Below are 22,858 nucleotides of genomic sequence, written 5' to 3'. Positions count from 1 at the left end.
AATTGAGCTATTTGTAATGAGGTGGATGGACCTAGAGTCTGTCATACAGTGTGAAGTAAGTCAGAAAGAGAAAGACAAATACCGTATGCTAACACATATATATGGAATTTAAGAAAAAAAAATGTCACGAAGAACCTAGGGGTAAGACAGGAATAAAGACACAGACCTACTAGAGAATGGACTTGAGGATATGGGGAGGGGGAAGGGTGAGCTGTGACAAAGCGCGAGAGAGGCACGGACATATATACACTACCAAACGTAAAATAGATAGCCAGTGGGAAGCAGCCGCATAGCACAGGGAGATCAGCTTGGTGCTTTGTGACCACCTAGAGGGATGGGATAGGGAGGGTGGGAGGGAGGGAGACGCAAGAGGGAAGAGATATGGGAACATACGTATAACTGATTCACTTTGTTATAAAGCAGAAACTAACACACCATTGTAAAGCAATTATACTCCAATAAAGATGTAAAAAAAAATAATTTTCCCAGTTTAAGAAACATACAGTGTGTGTGTATAGGGAGGGGGGCCGGTGGGCAACTAAGCGAATGTGGAGAAAGGAAACTGAATATTCTATAGGGCATTAAAACAAAAGTCTTCTGTTTTCAGATAAAGAAATATGGAGTAAATAAAGAAAATACATTATGTACCTAATTCAGGATAAATACTATATTAGAGCATAAATGAAAACTGAGTTTGGGGTTGACCTGGCATTGCATATACTGGTATGAAAACTGCACATAAATTTCCCTTTGTATCATAAAGTTAATGATGACCATCACTAAAATTGAATTTTCTTTATATAGCAGGCAATAGAAAACAAGTATCTAAATTAATCTAGTTAATGTATTTAGTACTGCTTGTAATATTTAATGCTTAATCAAAAGTAGCAAAAGCTGAAATTTATAGACTGTTACTTAAAAGATGCAGCAAGAAAGGCATTTTTTCTCATTTATAATTCTTCTAATCTGATCATCTGTAATGTTACAATCTTAGATTTAAGCAATATCCACAATCTTGTTCGTTCATTAAAAAATGTGGTAAACATCACCCTATTGATGTGTAGTCTCCTTAATTTCCTAGAAGTGAAATGAAGAACCAGTCGCCTGTTCAAGATAATTTGGCTTACTAGCACAAGATTTTATACTTTTTAACTCTTAGTTTGGTGCTGTGATATACCAAAATACTTCTAGGCTAATAAATATTTGTTTAAACCAACAAACCATTAGGTGTGATATATAATATTTAAGAGTTTCTTATTATAGCCTAATAGGAATATAAAGACTTAGCACAAATATGACTAGCCTGGAATTAAATGAGATTTATATATTGCAAATAAAACACCATATATAAAATCAACTGCATCTATTGATTTCCAGATCTTATGTGTTTTACCAAACTTAGATATAACTAAGCAGAAGCTCAACTTAGCACTGCTAAGTCTAAATATAACCAAGCTTTGTTAATTTGTATGAATTTTCCTCTACACAGATAGGAATTACTAGCTTTAAACACTCTTCGATCTTTAACAGCAACTTTATATAATTTCTCAGAATACCTGTACCACTTTGAAAGAATAATTGATAAGTTTAGCAAAACGACCCACAGCTAAGATGACAGCTCCATATATAGCAAGATGTCTCTAAATGTATTTCTCTTTTAACATGAGCTGAATTTACTTATAGTAGATTGTATTCCTCAATATTGACAGCTCTTCAAAAGGAGACTTATCTGCCAATAATAATTGCATGAAAGATAAGCAGTCTAAAAAGCATAAAATAATCTAGACAATACAAAAATGAAATAGTAACTGAATAAAACAGAGGATTTTGTGGTACTATTTCCTGTGCAGAAAAAGTATTGGGTAGGTTTGCACATAATTCAAAAAGTAAACTAATCACCAAGTGTCAGAAAACTATTTAAGGTCTCAATACTATATAAAATCATCTCTTAAATTGAACCGAATAAAAATTCCTGCTATTCAATCATATGGCAAGATGTCCTGAAGCCAATAGTTTCATACATCCTCAGAAAAAGAGAAAATTAAGGCTAAAAAGATCAAACACCAAGTGTTCATCAAACCTTTCAGTCAATAGTCTTTATTAACATGCAAGTATCATTTGCCGCAAGCTATACAGTTTTTCCTAATCTTTCAGTTCTATTTCAATATTTTGAACTTAAGGTAACTTCTGGACCTAACATATAAAGTAACCTACTAAAATGGGTCAAAGTTAAACTGTATTCTAGCTATCACCTTGACCTTTAAGATCACCACTTAGGTTTATAATCGGCATTATTTGTCACCAAGTAGCAGAATATAATTCTAGTACTTGGTAATTCTACACTAAAATATGTAACAGTATGTCTTAAGATGTTACTAAAATATATGCAACTAACATTTATATTTAATTGCTTTCAATAACAATGTTAGGTCTTCTAAGAGGAAAAATTACTTTTATTGATCTTGTTTATGGTCTTTGCAGGTTCCAGAAAAACTGGTCCATAATGAACCAGTCTTAAAGAAGTAAGCTGAAGACTTAAATTTATAGACCCTATAATAACAGCTTTGTTTTACTACTAAGATAGAGACAATAATAAACCCAACTCTAGTGCTTCTTTTTCCACGACTAAGCAGAGACGCTCTATTATAGTTCTTCAAACTTTTTTTGTCTTAGTGTAAAAGTTGAATGACCTCTTCTGTAAGTTTGAGTTCAGTAGAAGACCCAGATTATGGATAACTAGTGGGACATACTTTAATTAATAGAAGATAATTAATATACTATATAAAAGTGCATTATTAGATTTGCACTGCATCTCTCCACGTTTTTCTTATTTTATAATATTTCAGTTGAATGGAGGAAGACTGGAATTGTCAGAGAAGTCTTGCTCTTAGGATCTAGATGAAAAAGTTCATAGTGAGTCTTTTAAAACATATTTAAATAATGAGAAGTGTAACCACAACAAGGGACTATGTAAGAATGAATACTGCAAAGGAAACTTTATACAATGGATTGGCCAAAATGCACAATGCACATGAAACTGAAGTCATGTAGTTTACTTGTTGACCATGTGGCTAAAGTTCAAAAAGTCTCTGCTCCAAAAGCTGTACCTAGTAATCTTCCAAAATTGATTTTAAATAAAGTTCTTAAATTGTAGCAATAAACAAAAAGACAAGATACACTTAAACAATACTGCAGTTTATCAAAAGACACATAAGAAATTTCAACTCTCATGTCTTTGACAGTTATAAAAATCAATATTTTGGCTAAGTTATAAACATGTTTATAATGCAATTATATGCAATTGCATAACCCTAGTAATGCTAATGACAGCTATAAGATCAGAATAGGTTTTTAAAAAAACACTAAAAACATAAAAATATGTAGCCCCATTATTTACCTGTAGAACGTGTTGAATTTATGCCTAAATTTCAGCATTTACTATATCACCACTGCTCTAATTTTAAAAATCACATCCAAAGGATAAGGCAAAACCACCTACGAATTGGCATATTTGTTTATTTCTCAATTTGTGAAAATGTCCTTAATTTGTTGATGTAGCAAACAAATTTCAACTCTGATTGCTATGCAAAAGAACAAGATAATCTGCTTTGCAATGAACTTTAAAGTTCAATTGCACACAGGCAACATGCTATATATGAAAAAATTACTAACTGAACTACAGGTATTAAATACTGAAAAAAGTTAACAGTTTATTATAATTTATTTTATTTAACAATCTAGGAAGTTTGCAGCCATCAGCAGTTCCAGTGCAATTTCAGGTGCAATTGGAAATTCAGGAATCTCCGTGGAGCTGTTAGTGTAGCGAACCTTGTAGGTAAAATACATGCATACTTTTGATAGCACATGTGAAGGGATCTCTCTAAAATTGACTTCATTAGTTTCGTTCTCAGCAAATTGACCTGGAAAAGAAAAGGAATTTGTTCGTGATACATGGGCTGACCTGTGTTCCTCCAAAATTCATATGTTTAAGTCCTAACCCCCAATACTTCAATGTGACTATGTTTGGAGATAGGTAATTAAGGCCCTAATCCAATATGACTGGCATCCTTATCAGAATAGGAGATGAGGCTGCAGACACACAGAGGTAAGACAACAGTGGGAAGACACAGGAAGACAGTCATCTACAAGGCAAGGAGAGAGACCTCAGAAGAAACCAACTCTGTCAACACCTTGATCTCTAATTTCCACCCTCCAAAACTGTGAGAAAATAAATTTCTGTTTAAACCATCCAGTCAATGGTACTTTGTTATGGCAGCCCTAGCAAAACTAATATAATGCAAAAAGGATAAACCCAACTAGCATCAAATGAAATATGTAGATTTCTGAGTAGACTCAGTCTAGGGAATTAAGTACTTATAGACCAGCAAGAGCTCTGTGCTATGTTGTCATGTAAATATAAATGATAAGTGAAAACACTATCCTTAAAGAATCTTTTCAAGAGAGTAAATGCATTGTTTTCCCCTTTAGTTTTTAAAAATACGGTCATGTTAATGAGCTCTCATAAGCTACTTCCTCCCTTTGTTTAATAACAGTTCATACACTGTTTTTAGTGATCTCTCAATTTCTTTAGCTCTATGATTTCTTTACTATTGGGATAAAATATTTTCTTGGCAGTCTAGCACTAGCACTGTGCACTGAATATAAAAGGCAGAAAAATGTACTTTCTGAGAATGTAGTATTTTAAAAGTTTTCTAGTAATTGTCTATTGGTTGGGGGTAGGATGGGATGCGGAGAAAGGAAAGAAGGATTCAGCAGATAATTCATAGCAATGAGGTAAATTTTTGTTTGCCAATAACGAAAACTCTCTTTCTTAAATGTATGTATGAAATATTACCAATAGGCACTTATTAAGCCTTTGACACTAGACAAACATTAGTGTTTTCTTTAGGTGAAATTCGTATAACAGGTGGGAATATAAATTGGTATAGCCACTATGGAGAACAGTATGGAGGTTCCTTAAAAAACTAAAAATAGAGTTAGCATATGATCTAGCAGTCCCACTCCTGGGCGTATATCCAGAAAAGACGAAAACTCTAATTCGAAAACATACATGCACCCTTATGTTCACAGCAGCACTACTTACAATAGCCAAGACATGGAAGCAACCTAAACGTCCACTGACAGATGAATGGATAAAGAAGATGTGGTACATATATATATATTGGACTACTACTCAGCCAAAAGAAAAGAAAATAATGCCATTTGCAGCAACATGGATGGACTGAGACACTGTCATACTGAGTGACATCAGACACATAAAGACAAATATCAGATGATACCGCTTACAAGTGGAATCTAAAAAAAAAGGGTACAAGTGAACTTATTTACAAAACAAGTAGAGTCACAGATGTAGAAAACAAACTTATGGTTACTGGGTGGGAAAGAGGGGGTGGAATGAATTGGGAGATTGGGACTGACATATATACACTGCTATGTATAAAACAGGTAACTAATGAGAACCTACTGTAGAGCACAGGGAACTCTACTCAATGCTCTGTGGTGACCTAAATGGGAAGGAAACTAAAAAAGAGTGGATATATGTATACGTATGACTGACTCACTTTGCTGTACAGCAAGAAACTAACACAACATTGTAAAGCAACTGTGCTCCAATAAAAATTAATAATAATAGAAAAAAGAAATTCATATAAAAGTCACCAACTTAAGATGTGCAATTCAGTGTACATTCACAATGCCGAGCAACCATCCTCTCCATCTGGTTCCAAAACATCTTCGCCACCCCAAATAAAACCCACACCGCAGCCCCTGGAAAACACCAACTTACTTTCTTTCTCTATGTTTTTGGGGTTTTTTTTTGCCACATTGCGCGGCTTGCATGATCTCAGTTCCCTGACCAGGAACTGAACCCAGGCCACAGTGGTGAAAGCACCGAATCCTTAATCACTAGACCACCAGGGAACTCCCCTCTACTTTCTGTCTCTATGGATTTATCTATTCGGGATATTTCATACAAATGGAAGTATACAACAATGTGTGTCTGGCTTCTTTCACTCAGCATAATGTTTTAAGGTGCATCCACCTTGTAGCATGCATCAGTACTTCATTCCTTTTCATGCAAACATTAGTTTGGTGCCGAAAGTTTGAAGCTTCAAAGATAAAACTCTTGTTTTTAAATTAAAGGAGATCAGACTTTGTAAAAGTCCTTTAATCTCAATTTTTAGTTAAAATTTTGTTGGCATCGGGATTTTTCCCCTAAAGTACATCCTAGTTCTGTCCAGTAGAAAAGTCTAAAAGCACTTCAACCCAGGAGCAATGAGTATTGCTAGCACCCACAGTGGGGTATCTAAGTACCATTTTCCATTAAAAAATCAAACCGAAAAAACCCACCCCCCCAAACCGCAGGGCTCTTTAAGGAATGGCTGTTTTTAGGATTGAGGAATAATGTACAAAATGAACCTGAGAAATTTTTTTATTACAGAAAGTAGTATAGCTATTCAAGGCTAATAAAACTGTGTCAAAAGGACACAGGAGCCAACCTTATGTGCTCCTTCTGGCATAAAAACGGAGCCATTTGAGCATCAGTAAGAATGACTGCACCTAACTGAAAAATATCCAATAAAAAGTATATATGCAAAAAAAACAAACAAAACAAACACTCTTTACTGTTGGAGGATGCTGGAGAACCAATTCTTTACTCTGAAAAATTGCATGTAAAGGGGAAAAAAAAAAAATCAAGCATTTATCTTTTCTTTCCCGTACAGACTATATTTCAGCATAACCAAACAGTTCTTCTTTATAGGAGAGTTCTAACTAATAAATGCAGAAGAAATTACAGAATTGGAAAATCTCTGTTTTATAATTCCAAATGAAGTAAATCTCAGCAATAATCACAGTGAATGCTAAAACTAAATATTATATGAAAGTCTGACTGGGGAATTGCTCATGGACAAATCAGCTTGATAACTCTGGAACCCACTAATCAGTCTTGACATTGCTAAAAGATGTGATACAATAGGACTACAAGAGTTCCACCTATAAAGTATTCTTGCTAGAAAGATAAACTGGATTCTGTTCAAGGCTCTAGAGTTCTAATTATGAATTTACAAAATGAAACATGATTAAGTATAACCTGGATGTGGACATTATACAAATAACTTTGTTTCTAGTAAAATTGATAGTCTGGAAAAAAAAGCAGGGGGGAGGTTGCAGGGGGACTATCATAGATTTTGCAAGTGAAATAACCTAATGTCAGGAATTTGCTTGAAATACTCTTTTAAAAGAAGTTAGGATAATAGACAAAACAAAACTGGCAAAATGTTGACAACTATTGAAGCTAGTTGATGGGTACAGGAAGGTGTGTTATGTTATTCTCTCCAAGTCTGTGTATGTTCTAAAATCTCCATAGTAAAAAATATAGAAAAGGGATTGCAAAGGATCAGAAACAGCCAAAACAATTTTGAAAAAGAAAAACAAAGTTGGGGGCCTCACAGTTCCCAATTTCAAAACTTACTACAAAGCTACAGAAATCAAAACAGCGTGATACTGGTATAACCACAGATACATAGATCAATGGAAAATCGAGAGCCCAAAAATAAACCTACATATCTATGGTCAACTGATTATCAACAGGGATGCCAAGACCATTCAGTATGGTCTCTCTGACAAACAGTAATGGGATGTCCACATGCAAAAGAATGAAGCTGATTCACACTATATGCAAAAATTAACTTAAAATCAAGAACCTAAATGTAAGTGCTTAAAACACAACTCTTGTAAGAAAACATAAGGTAAATCTTCATGACATTGAATTTGGCAATGCATTTTTAGACAGGACTCCAAAAATCAGAAACAACAAAAGGGAAAATAAATTGGACTTCATCAAAATAAAAAACTTCTGTGCATCAATAGATACTATCAAGAAAAAACAGCCTACAGAATGAAGAAAATATTTGCAAATCATTTATCTCATAAGGTATAAAGAATTTATAAAGAACTCTTAATAAAGTTCAGAATTTATAAAGAACTTATAAAGTGTCCAGAATTTATAAAGAACTCTTAAACTCAACAACAAAAAGACAAGTCAATTAAAAAATGGGCAACAAAATTGAATAGATATTCGTCAAAAGAAAATATACAAATGACCAGCAAGCACAAGCAGATATATTTAACTTCATCAGTCATTAGGGAATTGCTAAGCAAAATTACAATGAGATACCACTTCACACCCACTAAGATGGTTACAATCAGAAAAATGGAAAATAACAAATGTCAGGGAGGATGTGGAGAAACTGGAAGCCTCGTACACGGCTGGCAGGAATGTAAAATGGTTCAGCCACTGTGCAGACAGTTCAGCGTTTCCTCCAAGAGTTAAACACAGAACTACCCTATGCTCCAAAAATTCCAACCCTCAAGAAAAATTTTCTTGAGGTAAAATGGGAACAGTAGATATGTGGGAAGCAATAACTTCTATAGGTAAACTTTACATGTAACCAGGAGCAAAAATCACCAGAGTCCTTCTGTGGTGAACTGACCATGGAAACATAGGAAAATGATCCTTCCTACTACAAAAGAATCAATTAGGTTTTATTGAAACTATGGTAAATAACTGAAAACAGGAAATAGCAGAAGCCACTTTTTTCCCAATGCAACATAACCATGCAGTAATTAATGTTAGAACAGTTACTGTCTTTCTTTTAATGTTATGAGTCATTTAATTCAACTTGAAAACACATTCATCAAACATTAAAAAAGTGAGTATATATTAAGAGGAAATAAAGAAATGTACCTACCTGGGCCACTCAACATGGCTTTTATTGTTCCTGATGTTAGCGCATGTTCTCTTTTCACAATAAATTCATGACCATCCGAAGATATCAATTTGACATACATGGCGTCAGGGCCCTCACAGCCACCATAGGTTTTCTCTTCTCCATCTAAAGTATGTAATAAGATAATTTTTGAATCACAAAATTTATTAAAAATAAACAGGTTTACCAAGGTTAGTATATGAATAACTCAGAGCAGAAACATTTCTGGAGAGTAATAGTCACCAAGATTTTAAACTTTTTAACTCCTTATTTTATTATTCTCTAAATATTTTCCAATATCAGAATAAACTTTACATTCAAGGATGTTTACTTTATTTATTTTTATTTTTAATTTTTGGCCACATGGCTTCTGGGATGTTAGTTCCGCAACCAGGGATTGAAAATGGGCCACAGCAGAGAAAGCGCCAATTCCTAACCACTGGACCACCAGGGAACTCCCAAGGATGTTTACTTTAGATGAAAATTTACCAGTATTTTTCATGGAAGTATTAACAATTTGTGAACACAGCAGCACATTTAAATTTGAAGACTAAAAGAAAATATTCAAATAGTAAAACTTTAATTCTATGACCTGAAATACTCATTTTTAAAGTAAGATGCATAGTGTGTTTATGAATAAATGTTCATATGCCATGTGAGCGCAACTTCTGACAAGCCCCGTATTCTAAAATTTAGGGCCTTCTTTACTCAGCATTTTACTCTTGATCCATAAAAAAAGATCAAAAAATTTTACTGCCCAGTTTAAATTATTGCATGAATATTGAAACAATGACTACAGACAAATAATCAATCTTTAAAAATTCAAAGTAGAGGTGAGGTAGCTACCAGCTATCCTCAATGCCACCATGCCGGCTTCAGCCACAGGAATTGGCTCAACGTAACTTTCTGAGGGAGTATGTATTTTTATACAACCCTTTAAGATCTTTTCTCACACGTATAACTTTACAATTTTGTACCGACAGAATTTTAATTTTTATGGTACTAATATCTGAAAGAAAATATCTTAAGGCTTATTCTAAAAACTTAGGAAGACTTAGCGAGGAGAAGTACAGAGGATGAAGCTGAAGTACTGTTCAGTTACAAACATCCATTTACTCATTCATTTGTTATTAATTTAGAAATCCCTAAAACTGAGATTAACAAATATCAAAGTCACTTATGTACTACCACTGCCAAAAATGTTTAACCTGAATCTAATGGAAATACTCAGGAGGAGGAAATACTCAGACAAATCTAAATTTAAATGAGTCATGAAAGACCTCACTCCTCACCCAATCCCAAAAGTAGGGAACTGTTTAAAGAACACAAAAGAGATAAATTAATGCAATAAGTAAATCCTTGATTGGACCCTGGATTTAAAAATAATAAACCCACTGTAAAGAACACTATTGAAAAAGCTGAAATTCTGAATATGGACTGAATTACGAGATGCATGCTTAAGCATTTAGGTGTGGAGTATTACATGTACAATTAATAAATAGAACAGAAAAAAAAAGCTTATGTGTGTTTTTGTGTGTATATGTGGGTATATAAACACATACAAACGTATACACGCAGGAAAAGCAAATATGACAAAACGTTAACTAGTGAAGGCTATAGTGTATTATTCTTGAAATTTTTCATAATAAAAAGCTGGGGGACTCATAAAGATGCATGTAACTTCTAATTATAGACTATTCAAGAGTACAGATTTTTAGCAGTTTTTGCCAGCCTCTGAGAACAAAAATAAAAATTATCAATTATTTAAATTTATACTTCCAGTATTTTTTTTTTTTTTTTTGGCAAGAGAAACCACTTTCTATGTATGTTGGGAGAGTTTCTAATTTCCTAAGGTACAATAACTAGCAATCACAAATTAAATTTGGCATAATAATGTTACTGATCTGCTTTTCAGAAATATATAATAAACATAAGCTGCTGATTTAAACAACTAATTTCAGTCTACTCTACTTTCTTACTTGCATTCACTGACTTCAAAGGCCTATCTTTGAGAAGAAAGCTTCAACTAATTGAACTATAAAATGACTTTTATATAACTTACCCATTATGTTCTTATGAAATTCTACTTTGAGTCCACAGGAACTTTAGTAGTTTCCTGAAATATAACAATACTATATTGAGATTAATGCCAGAATAACATGTTTTCCCATTATTTTTTAATACGTCCTTGGTGTTACAAGTGCAAAGACTCTCTCTCTCTGCTATGTAAGTTTCCCAGCCACCACAATATGGAACAGTATCAAGTTTCTGAACATCTGAGAGAAGATGATCACCTCCAGGACAGTAAAGTCTAAATACAGATTTCCCCCCCCGCCTTTTTAAGGTAACTATTCTGACAACAGTTTAAAAACACATATGTTGTTCCTTAGGAGCTGAACTGAACTTGAAGGAGACACCCTTGGCCTTAATCATCTTTGTATACTATAGCTACTAGATACTGGTAAACATTAAAGCAAGTATCTGCTAAATGAATGACAACATGATAAATCCAAGGACGTGAAGTAGCTTTCCTGTGAATAAAAAAGGTACGGCTTGCCTCTTCTTATGTAAGTGTGCACATCTATAATGCATTTTACTGTTCCATCCCTTCTGCACAGAGGCTACCAAAGTTCTGAGATGTAACAACGAAGTGTTAAAAAAAATTTTAATTTTTGAAAAATCTTAAATTTCACGAAAGAAATGACTACCAAAGGAAAAGAGCTCATGTTTTCAGTAATTTGTATTTTAACAGCATTTCTTCGAAGGAGGATTTTTTTATCCGAATATTATTTTTTATGTCATTATCAGAAAAACAGTGTATCCTAATTATCTTGTTCTCTAAGAAATTCCTGACCAATAAACCTATGTAATCCCTCACCTTAAAAAACATCATTGATGTATAGAGAAGCTGAATGCTCCAGGTGTTGACAGAGTCAGGGGAAAAATTAAATGTTAGTCTAGAACACTCCCCAAGCATGTAGGGAGGTATTTAAAGTACCATGTCTAATGTGAGAGAAAGGCAGCAGGGGCAATGTAACGTTTTTACCAACCATTTGAGGGCCTAATGAGTGTAAACATTGCATTAAATGCCTTGCATACATTGTCTTATTTTAAAACAACACTTCCACAGGGGAATTATCATTCCCATTTTAGAGATGAGAAAACATGAGGAGGCTGCTACCTGCTCAAGGCTTCTACAGCCTAAGTGGCAACATGAGAATTTAAACCTGGGTAGCTTTGCTTTAGAGCCCACGCTCCCTTCCATTATTCCATACCACCATGGTAACAAATTCTGGCTCCTGTTAAAACTTCTTTTCCACTACTGCTGAGAGGTGCTGATATAAATCCTTAGTTATCTAAAATTTAAAAACAGTACTCTGTCATTTTTTGGTCATAGTAGTAAGCAATTAAAAAATTTATCAGTCATTATTGTTTTCTTCTGTTCATACTGCTTTGTACTCCTTCTAAAACACAAAAAAAGGAAAACATGCTAGAAAAGCTAGAAGAAGAATTTCAAGTGCCAACTTTTCTCTGGAAAATCTCCAGAGCAAAACATCCAGGTTGTTTACTTAACCAGCAGTAGCTAAGCAACCATGAAAAGTCACACCTGAGAAGCCCTTTGGGTAGCAACAGTTTTTCTACAGACTTCTTAACATAGTAAATCAATTCCATCATTTACACAAGGGTCAAGGTTGCGGGAGGAGGGAGCTCCCCATCACTAACAAAGAAAGAGTAAATCAACACTAACAATTAGGAGTAAACACTGATTCCTACGTGGAAGTTAAAAATATTTGAAATATGATTAAATTTGGACTTAACCCACAAATAACCTATACAAATCTAAGTTTGGGGCTACAAAATCTCAGTGTGAACACCTGAACATCTACTCCATAACCGAATTAGGTATATATGAATTAGGTAGGTAAGAGGAAGTGGTTGAACAGTGGGTTGAGAATAGTTCCAGGCAGAAGACATGAACAAAGGCTTGATGTCATTGTGCTTTTAGAGTGTTATATATAAACATTACTTTTTTATAGTTTTCTATTTTTTAGATTTTTATTATCTAACAAATACTTAGAAATTCTAGGTGAGCCTAGGGCCTACACTGAAATCAGTTTTTATCCTAGTATCTTTGAACACCGAAAAGATCTTTAAACAGCCCATCCCTTTTCTGATTTGAAATGTTACCCTTATCATATACTATATTACTACATGGATTTCTAGACTGTATTCTGTTCCATCAATCTGTTTATACCTGACCAATATCCCCACTGTTTTAATTACAATAGTGTGATAAACATGTTTTTGCTAAGGAGTTGGGCAAGTCCACATTTTGTTATTACACATTTCTCATTAGGTCTACTTTTAGGTACTTTACAGTTCCCATTATGAATGGGATCTGTTTTTTCGATTATACTTTCTGAAAGGTTATTGCTGGTGTTTTAAAGAAAACCTTTTAAATTCGGTAAGTTGAGCTTGTATTCCATGATCTTCACAAACTCTTATTAGTTCTAATAGTTTTCAGCTGACTTGCTTGGATTAGCTAAGTAGATGAGAGCAACAGCTGCAAATCTATTCTTTGTATCTTTTTGCTTTTTTTTTTTTTTTTTTTTTTTTTTTTTTTTTTTTCGCTGTACGTGGGCCTCTCACTGTTGTGGCCTCTCCCGTTGCAGAGCACAGCCTCCGGACAGGCAGGCTCAGCGGCCATGGCTCACGGGCCCAGCCGCTCTGTGGCATGTGGGATCTTCCCGGACCAGGGCACGAACCCGTGTCCCCTGCATCGGCAGGCGGACTCTCAATCACTGCGCCACCAGGGAAGCCCTCTTTTTGCTTTTTTACATTGGTCATTTACCTGGAAAAAATAAGGTTAGATGTCTAACCGACATCACTCACAAAAACACACTACAGTTTAAAGAACCAAATGTAAAAAAACCCCACTGAACTCTAGAAAAATAGCAGAAGAAAAAATACAAATAGCTCATAGACCTGTATAAAAATGTTTGACCCCAATGGTAATAAGAAAACTAAAACATTAAAACTTGCTAAGAACCAAGTTTTGGAGGGAAGGGGAAATGGGTGATACTAAACAAAAATAGTATATTTATACTTTTGAAATATTATGGGGCAGTGAAAAGGAAAAGTTAAACCTATGTATATAATAACATGGAAATACCAAGATAAACTGTTAATTTTTTAAAAAGCAGATTAGAATGTTAGGTACAGGTTGATGTCATTTAAGTAAAATAAGGGATTTCTCACCTATTAACCTCATGTTTTCTGCTGGAAAAAATAAAAAAATAAAAATAACCCTGAATAGCCAAAACAATTTTGAGAAAGAAGAACAGAGCTGAAGGTACCATGCTCCCTGATTTCAAATCACTACTACAAGCTACAGTAATCAAGACAGTACGTAAAAAACAGTCGCATAGATCAATAGAACAGAACAGAGAGCCCAGAAATAAGCCCACACTTATATGATCAATTAATCTATGACAAAAGAGCCAAGAATATTCAGTGGGAAAAAAGACAGCCTCTTCAATAAATGGTGTTGGGAAAACTGGACAGCTACTGCAAAAGAATCAAACTGAACTACTGTCTCATACTATATATAAAAATAAACTCAAATAATTAAATGTAAGACCTGAAATCATAAAACTCCTAGAAGAAAACATAGTGCATTCTCTGACATTGGTCTTAGCAGTATTTTTTGGGATATGCCTCCTCAGGCAAGGGAAACAAAAGCAAAGATGAACAAATGGGACTACAGCAAACTAAGTAAAAAACTTCTGCACAGCAAACAAAACCATCAACATAATTAAAATGCCACCTACTGAATGGGAGAAGATGTTTGCAAACAATCTGTCTGATAAGGGGTTAATACCCAAAATATATAAAGAACTCATGCAACTCAACATCAAAAAAACCCCAAACACCCCAATTAAAAAATGAGCAGATGGGCTTCCCTGGTGGCGCAGTGGTTGAGAGTCCGCCTGCCGATGCAGGGGACACGGGTTCGTGCCCCGGTCCGGGAAGATCCCACATGCCGCAGAGCGGCTGGGCCCGTGAGCCATGGCCGCTGAGCCTGCGCATCCGGTGCCTGTGCTCCGCAATGGGAGAGGCCACAGCAGTGAGAGGCCCGCGTACCGCAAAAAAAAAAAAGTGCAGAGGACCTAAATAGACATTTTCCCAAAGAAGACACACAACACACAGACAGCCAACAAATACACGAAAAGATACTCAACATCATTAATCACCAGGGAAATGCAAACTGAAACCACAACGAGATGCCACCTCAGACCTGTCAGAATGGCTATCATCATTTTTGGCAAGGATGTGGAGAAAACGGAACCCTCACGCAGTGCTGGTGGGACTGTAAATTGGTACAGCCACTATGGAAAACAGCATGGAAGCACTACCATGGATCCAGCATTCCACTTCTGTGTATTTTTTCTAAAGACAACAAGAACACTAATTCAAAAAGATACACACACCCCTACATTCACTGTAGCATTATTTACAATAGTCAAGATATGGAAGCAACCTAAGTGCCCATCGATAGATGAATGGATACAGATATGATACATACACACATACATGCTACAAGATTACTCATATAATGGAATATTACTCAGCCATAAAAAAGAATGAAATCTTGCCATGTGTGACAACATGGGTATTATACTAAGTGAAACAAGTCAGACAGTGAAAGACAAAAACTGCATGATTTCACTTATATGTGGAATCTAAAAACCAAAATGAATGAACAGACACAACAAAACAGAACCACAGACTCACAGATACAGGAGAACAAACCAGTGACTGCCACGGGGGAGGGGGTGGGGGAATGAGTGAAGTAGGCAAGGGAGATTAAGAGGTACAAACTGCCAGTTAGGAGTCCTGAGTCATGGGGATGAAATCTACAGCGTGGGGAATATAGTCAATAATATTGTAATATCTCTGTATAGTGACAGATGGCACCAGACTTATTGTGGTGATCATTTTGTAATGTATAGAAATATAGAATCACTATGCTGTGCACCTGGAACTAATGTAGTGCTGTGCGTCAATTATACTTCAATTTTCAAAAAAAAATCATAAAAATACGTGTTTGAAAGTACAAATAACTAGGAAACTATGATTTAAAACTGATTTTTAAAAAGAAACAAGTATGTGGAACTAAGCCACTCATGAAGGAAACAATCGTCAGTCAGCCTGATGACTTATTCTTAACAATATGTAAGAATATGATTAATTTGGAAAACAAAGTAAATTACATTAACCAAAAATTATCTAATGTTTAGGCCTATTTGAAGAGGCAAGAAGAGCGGCTTTGGCCATTAATACAAATTGACAGAAGTTACACAATTCCAGTTTGTAACAAGACATCAGAATATCTTGCCTAGAATGTGCTTATAGTGTCGCTGAATTTATTTATCTCAGGATGAGATAAAATTCTCATTCTGGCTTATTCAACTTATAACAATGCTCCTATAGTACTTAACTCTTGTGCAGGCAGTTTTAATACTTTTGGCAAAGTAACTCAGTGTCGTTAGAAGTCCATATTTGAATTTCTACTCTACACATTTCTATCTTGAGACCCAGATAGGTTAAATGATAAGACTTCTGTTTCTTCATCTCCCAAATGAGGAAATTGGACTCAACTGTGCCTAAAGTCCCTTCCAGCTCTACCATTTCATGACTGAACCCATGTGAAATTCACCCTCCCTCTACAACAAACTGCCCATAACTCCCAATTTCCCACTTTATTAAGCAAGAGTCACTCCCACACAGCACACAACTCAAGAGCTCTAGAGTGCTGTGTGTTCCCACTGAGGCTTCTTGTCTGCCTTACCCTGTAACCTACCTAATCTCCCTCTTAGACAATGATCTCTGAACTCCTTTGTTTTGGTCTAAAAAGTATGAACAAGTACTTCACTATATAGTGTGTACCTAATTATAGATTCTACACACAATAAAACAATTAAAAAGAACCTTTAAATGATGGGCTGAAAGTAAACAAATATAAACCCAACCCTGACCTTGCTTCATCCCACTGTGAAGAGTTCATGAAGACCGGCACCATGCGTGCCTCGCAGCCCTTACACCCTTAACTCCCTGCCCTCTCCTCTGACGTAGCTACCCACCCAAATCCCAACCCTGGCCAAACCCGATTCTCCACCGAGCTCAGGCCTCAACCAAAGACTGAACTGGCTGAAGAAAACTCACAACCATTGTGACTGGTCTCAATTTTAAATTTATGGCCACACACTTTAAACAGATACTTGGTGTCGGACTGATCCTCCTACCTAGTCAACTGGCTTTCCTACTCTGAGAAAATTCACGGCATCCCCTAAACCTCCAACATACCTCTCCTCCCTACCCTGACAACTTCACTTATTTCACCAGCAAAACAGAAACAAGTCACTTCAACTGCCTTATCTTTCCACCTTCATCCTACCTGCATCTATATACCATATACTTCCTGTTTCAAAAGTTGAGTAAAAATCATCCTTCCTATGCAAGGCCAACCTTTCCAGCTAAGCACAGTGATCCAAGGACTTTGTCCTGCCACAATTCAACATATCAAAATGCTGTAACATCATCACTACCATACACTTCTCTGTAACCCATACTGATCAGACTTTTTAGACCTCTAGTCCATGCAAAGTGCTCTTGTCAAATTTCAACTACTTGGTCACTGGGTCAATTTCTTAAATTATTTTATTTATTCATTTAAAAATATTTATTTATTTATTTGGCTGCATGGGGGTGTTAGTTGCGGCATGCATGTGGGATCTAGCTCTGGACCAGGGATCGAACCCGGGCCCCCTGCATTGGAAGCGCGGAGTCTTGACCACTGGACTGCCAGGGAAGTCCCCTTTGGGTCAATTTTTCATCATCATCTTACTCTTAGGGTTTTACAGTTGACTCCGCCCTCTTTTCTGAAACATTTTCCTCCCTTAGCATTACGGATGCCACACCCTCCTGGCCTTTCTGCTTCTGTCACTATTTGCTCTTCCTCTGACCCGAGTGCTCCCAGACATCTGCCCTCTTCTCCATTAATACTCTTTACTTGATGTCCTCTGGTCCATAGTTTTAAATATCGCATGTAAAATATGACTCCAAGATTACCTCCCTAGCCTGACTTCTCCCCTGAGCAACAGCAGTGGATATCCTACTTGCCTACTGCACATATTCTGAGCAGTATAAAGTCATCCACCTGAGTACACTCTATACAGAACTCCTGCTTTATTCCTCAGAAACCAGTTCACCTGCCCCAGTCTTCCTCATTCCAGTAAATGGTGCTACTGTTCACCCAGATGCTCGGGCAAAACAGGTGACTCCTCCAAATTGTTTTTCGTCCTGGGGCGAAGGTAAGAACCATTTGGCTCCACCTTCAAATTACATTCCAAATCAGACCACTTCTCACTAACTTCCAACTCTACATCTCTAGTTCAAGCTACCACATGGCAACTGAACTACCAGCCTCCTTAGGAGCTGGTTCTTCCACTTTCCTCCAACTCTCAGTTTGCTACTCAGCAATCAGTCATCAAAAGCATAAGCCAGGTATCACTCCCCTGCACAAAATCCTCTAATGGCTTCTCATTACAGACAGAACAAGGACTGTAAAGTTCCATCTTAGTTACTCCTTGCTAACCACTCTGATCTCATCTCCCATCACTCTTCCTTCATTAACGTCCAGCCATACTGGCCTTCTAAGTATTTTAATAGGTCAAGTTCATTCCTCCCTTAAGGTCTATGCATTTACAGTTACTGCTCTCTGAAAAACTCTTCTTTCAGATCTTTATTATTTTAGTCTCCAGGCAAAGCATTAACGCCTCAGAGAGGTAGGTCTTCCTTGATCACTTCCTTTCAAAAGCAGACACCACACCCTAGTCCTCTAACTTAATCTAACTCTAATCTAGATACAGTCTCTTCACATTTATCACCATCTGAAACTGTATTTGCTTACATAATGTATAGCCTCTTTCCTCAAGCTCAGTGAGGACAGGCCTCATTTAGTACCTAGCATACAAAAGATGCTCAATAAAGAGTTGAGTGAATGGCACTACTGTTTTCTTAATTACCAAGGCTTGAAATTTTGAGCATCACTGGGTGAGCTTTTTCTGATCTTATTTAATAACGGAACAGTAAACATTTAGGACAGGTTAGCTGAAATGCATTAACACATACCAGTGTAAATACAAAGATTTTCCAGATTATTTTCTAGTACTGAAAAAAATCTACCCAAAAAACCCAAACAAGCAATTTATAAGATATAAATATTACTTTGGAACTTGATATATAGAACTGACTATAACTTCTGACTACAAACTACTGACTATATTACAGAATTACCATAATGTAATGAAACTAGTATCTTCCATTTGAAATAAATTTATATCCATATATATTTTTTGGAATGGTAGGTAGTTATTAGGTAAATCTCACACTTAAGAAAAAAAAAGGACAGTCATTTAAAAATTAAGTATGAAGCCAAAATCATCACTGGCAATAAGCACTTAATACCCACGATGACAGGGACCATAGCTGTCTCCTTGCCACTGTATCTCCAAAATGAATGAATCCACGTGTGAACAGTGGTATTTCAACATCATGAATTATACCACAATTATAATGTAAACGAGATCCGAGACGTATCATTTTAGTCCACTAAGCAAAAAAGGAAACTAGTTGGGGATCCGAAAGCAAATCTGGCAGTTTGAAAATGAGGTTTTAAAACTCTGAAGGATTGCGGTTGTTTTCCACACTGAAGGCGATGCTGAGTAGAAATGCTCGCACTAATAATTCGAACTCCATAGCTGTATTAAAGAGGTTCCATAAGAGAAACTTAATGGCCACTGTATTTGACACTAGATACCTCCTTTCAGATGAGACTGGGAGGCAGATGCACGGCAGCCCCAAAACACCAAGTCGGGCAGAGATCACCCAACAAGTTGGTAAACTTCTCGGGGTCCCGCAACTGGGAAAAGCGAAGGCCCTCTTCTATAACTAGGGGCTGACCCCAAGGAAAGAACGAATCTGAGTGCACCCGGGGAAAGTAAAAAGGGAAAGAGACAGGGCTGCCATGCTCCTAACTCCACCCTGCCCGCGTTTAACCCCGAGGAGGCCCAGTCTCGCCGGCCGCCGCCCCTCCTTCCACCCTTTTCCAAGCCCACCGAGCGGCGCCAGGAAAGGTCCCGCCGCCCTCCTCTCCCCTCCCCCAAACCAAGAGCCGAAGAGGCCAGGGAAGGTTAAGAGCTTCCGTTCCTTCCCCGCCCAAATGGGAAGGGGTGGGAAGTGGGATGGCGAGCGCGCCCACTAGGAGCCTCCCCCGTCCCCCACGCTGGCCCGGAGCTCCGTTCCCACCCCAGACCGAGACTCACTCGTCAGCCACGCAGCAACCACAGCCACCGCACCGGGTCCACGCGCACCGCCACAGCCCCTACACCAGGGCCGCCCCCCCACCCCCAGCTGCTTGCCGCCGTGGGTTCCGGGGCAGTTGGAGGAATCACTTCCGCTGGGTCACGGACGCTTTCTACGCGCGGGAGATTAGTACCTAGTGAGGCGGGGACTCCCTGAGTCCGTCGCCCGCCAGCGTCTACAGGAAGTGCGCAGCGTCCCCTCCCTTCTCCCACAGGCCAAGCCTAAAAGGACGGTAGTCCCTGGAAAGTCTCAACCAATCCTATTCTGGGTCTTTTGACTCCCAGCATGCAGCGCCAATCCTGATCTGATTTCCGCGGGGACTGCATCCTCAAAGAGGTGCTGGGGGTCGGGGGGCTGGGGGGGGGGGGTGGGGGCCGAGGCAGCATTGCGTCCTGGGATTTGTAGTTTATCTGGCGGGTAGTGTCGTGTTTGGTTGAGGCAGCACTGCAACCTGGGACTTGTAGTTTCTCACGCTGAATGTTAAGAACCTTGTAATTTTGGAGGTTGTTCCTGCCGCTCGTTTGGGGGTACGCGTAGAGGTCGGAGACTATCTGCAGAGGAAAGATTGGATAGTGGGAGTGCGGTTGCTATGCGAACAAGATCGTGCTCTTTATGAAGCAGCTTGTCTTTTGTGAAAAGTTGCAGAGCTTGTTGAAGAGCATCCCAACAGCTCGCGAAATCGCTGGCCTCATTTCCTCTCTTCCCGGTACCTTTCAGTGTTTACTGAAAACTAACCACGCCCCCCACCCCCACTCTGAGGCCTTTCCCCCACCTCCTGCCCCCTCCCAGCCACAGGGTTGCTCAGCTTCTGGATTCTGAAATCACTCACCAAAAGTCCTGCCACCAGTAGTCAGTTCTGACACCATCTTTGTCACTCCACGCCCCCTTTGCCCCTCCTTCCTCTCCTCTCCCGGTCTCTCCCCGGCGCGCTTCCCCCCAACCCCCCTCCACCTATCATTTTTACAAATCTTACCTCCACTTAAGATGGGGTTATGTCCTGATAAGCCCAGTGGAATTTGAAAATGTCGTAAGTCGAAAATGCATTTAATAGACCTAACATAATTTAGCCTAGCTTATCTTAGAATGTGCTCAGAATGCTTACATTAGCCTGCAGTTGGCCAGAAATCGTCCAATGGAAAGCTTATTTTATAATGAAGTGTTGATTATCTTAGGTAATTTATTGATTACTTGTACTGAAAGTGAAAGACACAATGGTTGTATAAGTGTATTGGTTGTTTACCCTCCTGTTTGGGTGGCTGATTAGGAGCTTCAACACCGGGGAGAGAGTTTCATACTGCATATTGGTAGCCCAGGAAAAGATTAAAATTTCAAATTGTGTATGGTTTCTACTGAATGCATATAGTTTTGACACCATCGTATAGTCAAGAAATTGTAAGTCGAACTATCGTAAATCAGAGCCGTCTTTGCTCTCTTTCCCTTGGTGAAATTTAGGCACCCTTCCAGGAAGGGTGAAACAGCTAAATAAAGTTCACCCTCTGTTTACCGGACTGTGGCATGAAAGGAATGTAGGGCCAAGACTCTCACCATTGCAAGTTGCTCAACTCCTACTGTTGTGTAATGATGTCCGCAAAAGGAAAACAGATACAGGCGATCCAAAGTTTGTTGACCTAATTAGTGACTTTTGCCTGCAAGACTTTTTTAGTTCATCTGGCAGATAAAAGGTGTTGCAAAAGCAATACCGGACAGACCGTCCTGGGTAAATTTTTCAAAGCCTTTGCAAAAATTATTAAACAAAGTTTTTTGGTTATAATATCGCAGAGTAGAATTTGGTGGGGAGGAGAGGCAATGGGGTGAGAAGAGAAGGATGTGGGCCCATTTTCAATTATACTTTTCCTCCTCTACTTCAGAAGTGTTGTTTTCTCCAAAACTTTCCCTTTTCCTCATTGCATTATCACATTCTATAAGGGTCACTCTGTTAGTTGCCTAGAGAATGATAGAATTTTCCAGGTGAGGATACTGAGGCCAGCTAAAGCCAGATTTAGGGCTAATCTAGTCTAGGACTGTTTTTTAAAAAACACAAAATTTTACTTAAAAATTTTATTTATTATGTAATCAATATAATATATGCTTATAAAATGCAGAAATAATCAATATAATATATGCTTATAAAAATGCAGAAATTGCAGATAAATTTGGTTTTTTAATACACTTTTACATAGATTATACAGTGTATATATATGGTTATTTATACTATTTATTTTCCAACTTAACAAACCTCAATAACCCACACTTCTGTAACCAAAATCTCAACAAGCATCATTTTTATTGTCAGTATATACTAACATTGTCTAAATGTACCATGACTCACTTATTTCCTTAAATGTTGGACATTGACCATATTTCCATTTTTAAATCACTTCATGTAATACTGTGTTCAGTATCTGCAGAAATCTTTGACCATGTTTCTATTTCTTTAGAATATGAACATTTTAAAAGATCTTGATAATCTGTTGACAAATTCTTTTCCCCGAAGATTCTCGTAATTTATTTTCAAAACTAGTAATGCATAAAGAAGCATTTAGGGTCCTTATCAAAATACTAGCTTTACCACAATTTTTCTTTTCTTTTTTCCATCACACCATTCTGCCCTTTAGCTCATGTTAAAGGAGGGGAAGGGGGCT

At 37.4% G+C, this 22,858-nt stretch overlaps 1 protein-coding gene across 4 annotated transcripts; it reads right to left on the bottom strand.

Annotated features, from left to right (window-relative positions):
- Nucleotides 1-957: 957 nt before the first annotated feature.
- Nucleotides 958-21,085, bottom strand: ELOC (elongin C). 4 transcript variants are annotated; one of them, XM_079902338.1, is made up of 4 exons: nucleotides 21,046-21,085; nucleotides 10,852-10,905; nucleotides 8,772-8,915; nucleotides 958-3,920 (listed from the first exon to the last, which is right to left on the bottom strand). In XM_079902338.1, the coding sequence occupies exons 2-4, from the start codon at nucleotides 10,853-10,855 to the stop codon at nucleotides 3,730-3,732; spliced, it is 339 nt and encodes a 112-aa protein (XP_079758464.1). In that variant the 5' UTR covers nucleotides 10,856-10,905; nucleotides 21,046-21,085; the 3' UTR covers nucleotides 958-3,729. The 4 variants fall into 4 exon arrangements, with proteins under 4 accessions (XP_079758464.1, XP_079758465.1, XP_079758463.1 ...); XM_079902339.1 differs by lacking the exon at nucleotides 21,046-21,085 and adding an exon at nucleotides 20,705-20,754; XM_079902337.1 differs by lacking the exon at nucleotides 21,046-21,085 and adding an exon at nucleotides 20,350-20,546.
- Nucleotides 21,086-22,858: the final 1,773 nt, after the last annotated feature.

This window comes from Stenella coeruleoalba, assembly GCF_951394435.1.
Source record: "Stenella coeruleoalba genome assembly, chromosome: 17".
NCBI classification, from domain to species: domain Eukaryota; kingdom Metazoa; phylum Chordata; class Mammalia; order Artiodactyla; family Delphinidae; genus Stenella; species Stenella coeruleoalba.
Note: the sequence above shows the minus strand (reverse complement) of the source record. Positions and strands in the feature narration are given on the sequence as shown.

What these genes read in the sequence shown, in the direction of transcription:
- ELOC (XM_079902338.1), bottom strand. An exon ending in AGCCATGTTGAGTGGCCCAG is followed by an intron (nt 3,921 to 8,771) that starts GTAGGTACATTT and finishes TTTCTTTTCCAG; the next exon opens with GTCAATTTGCTGAGAACGAA.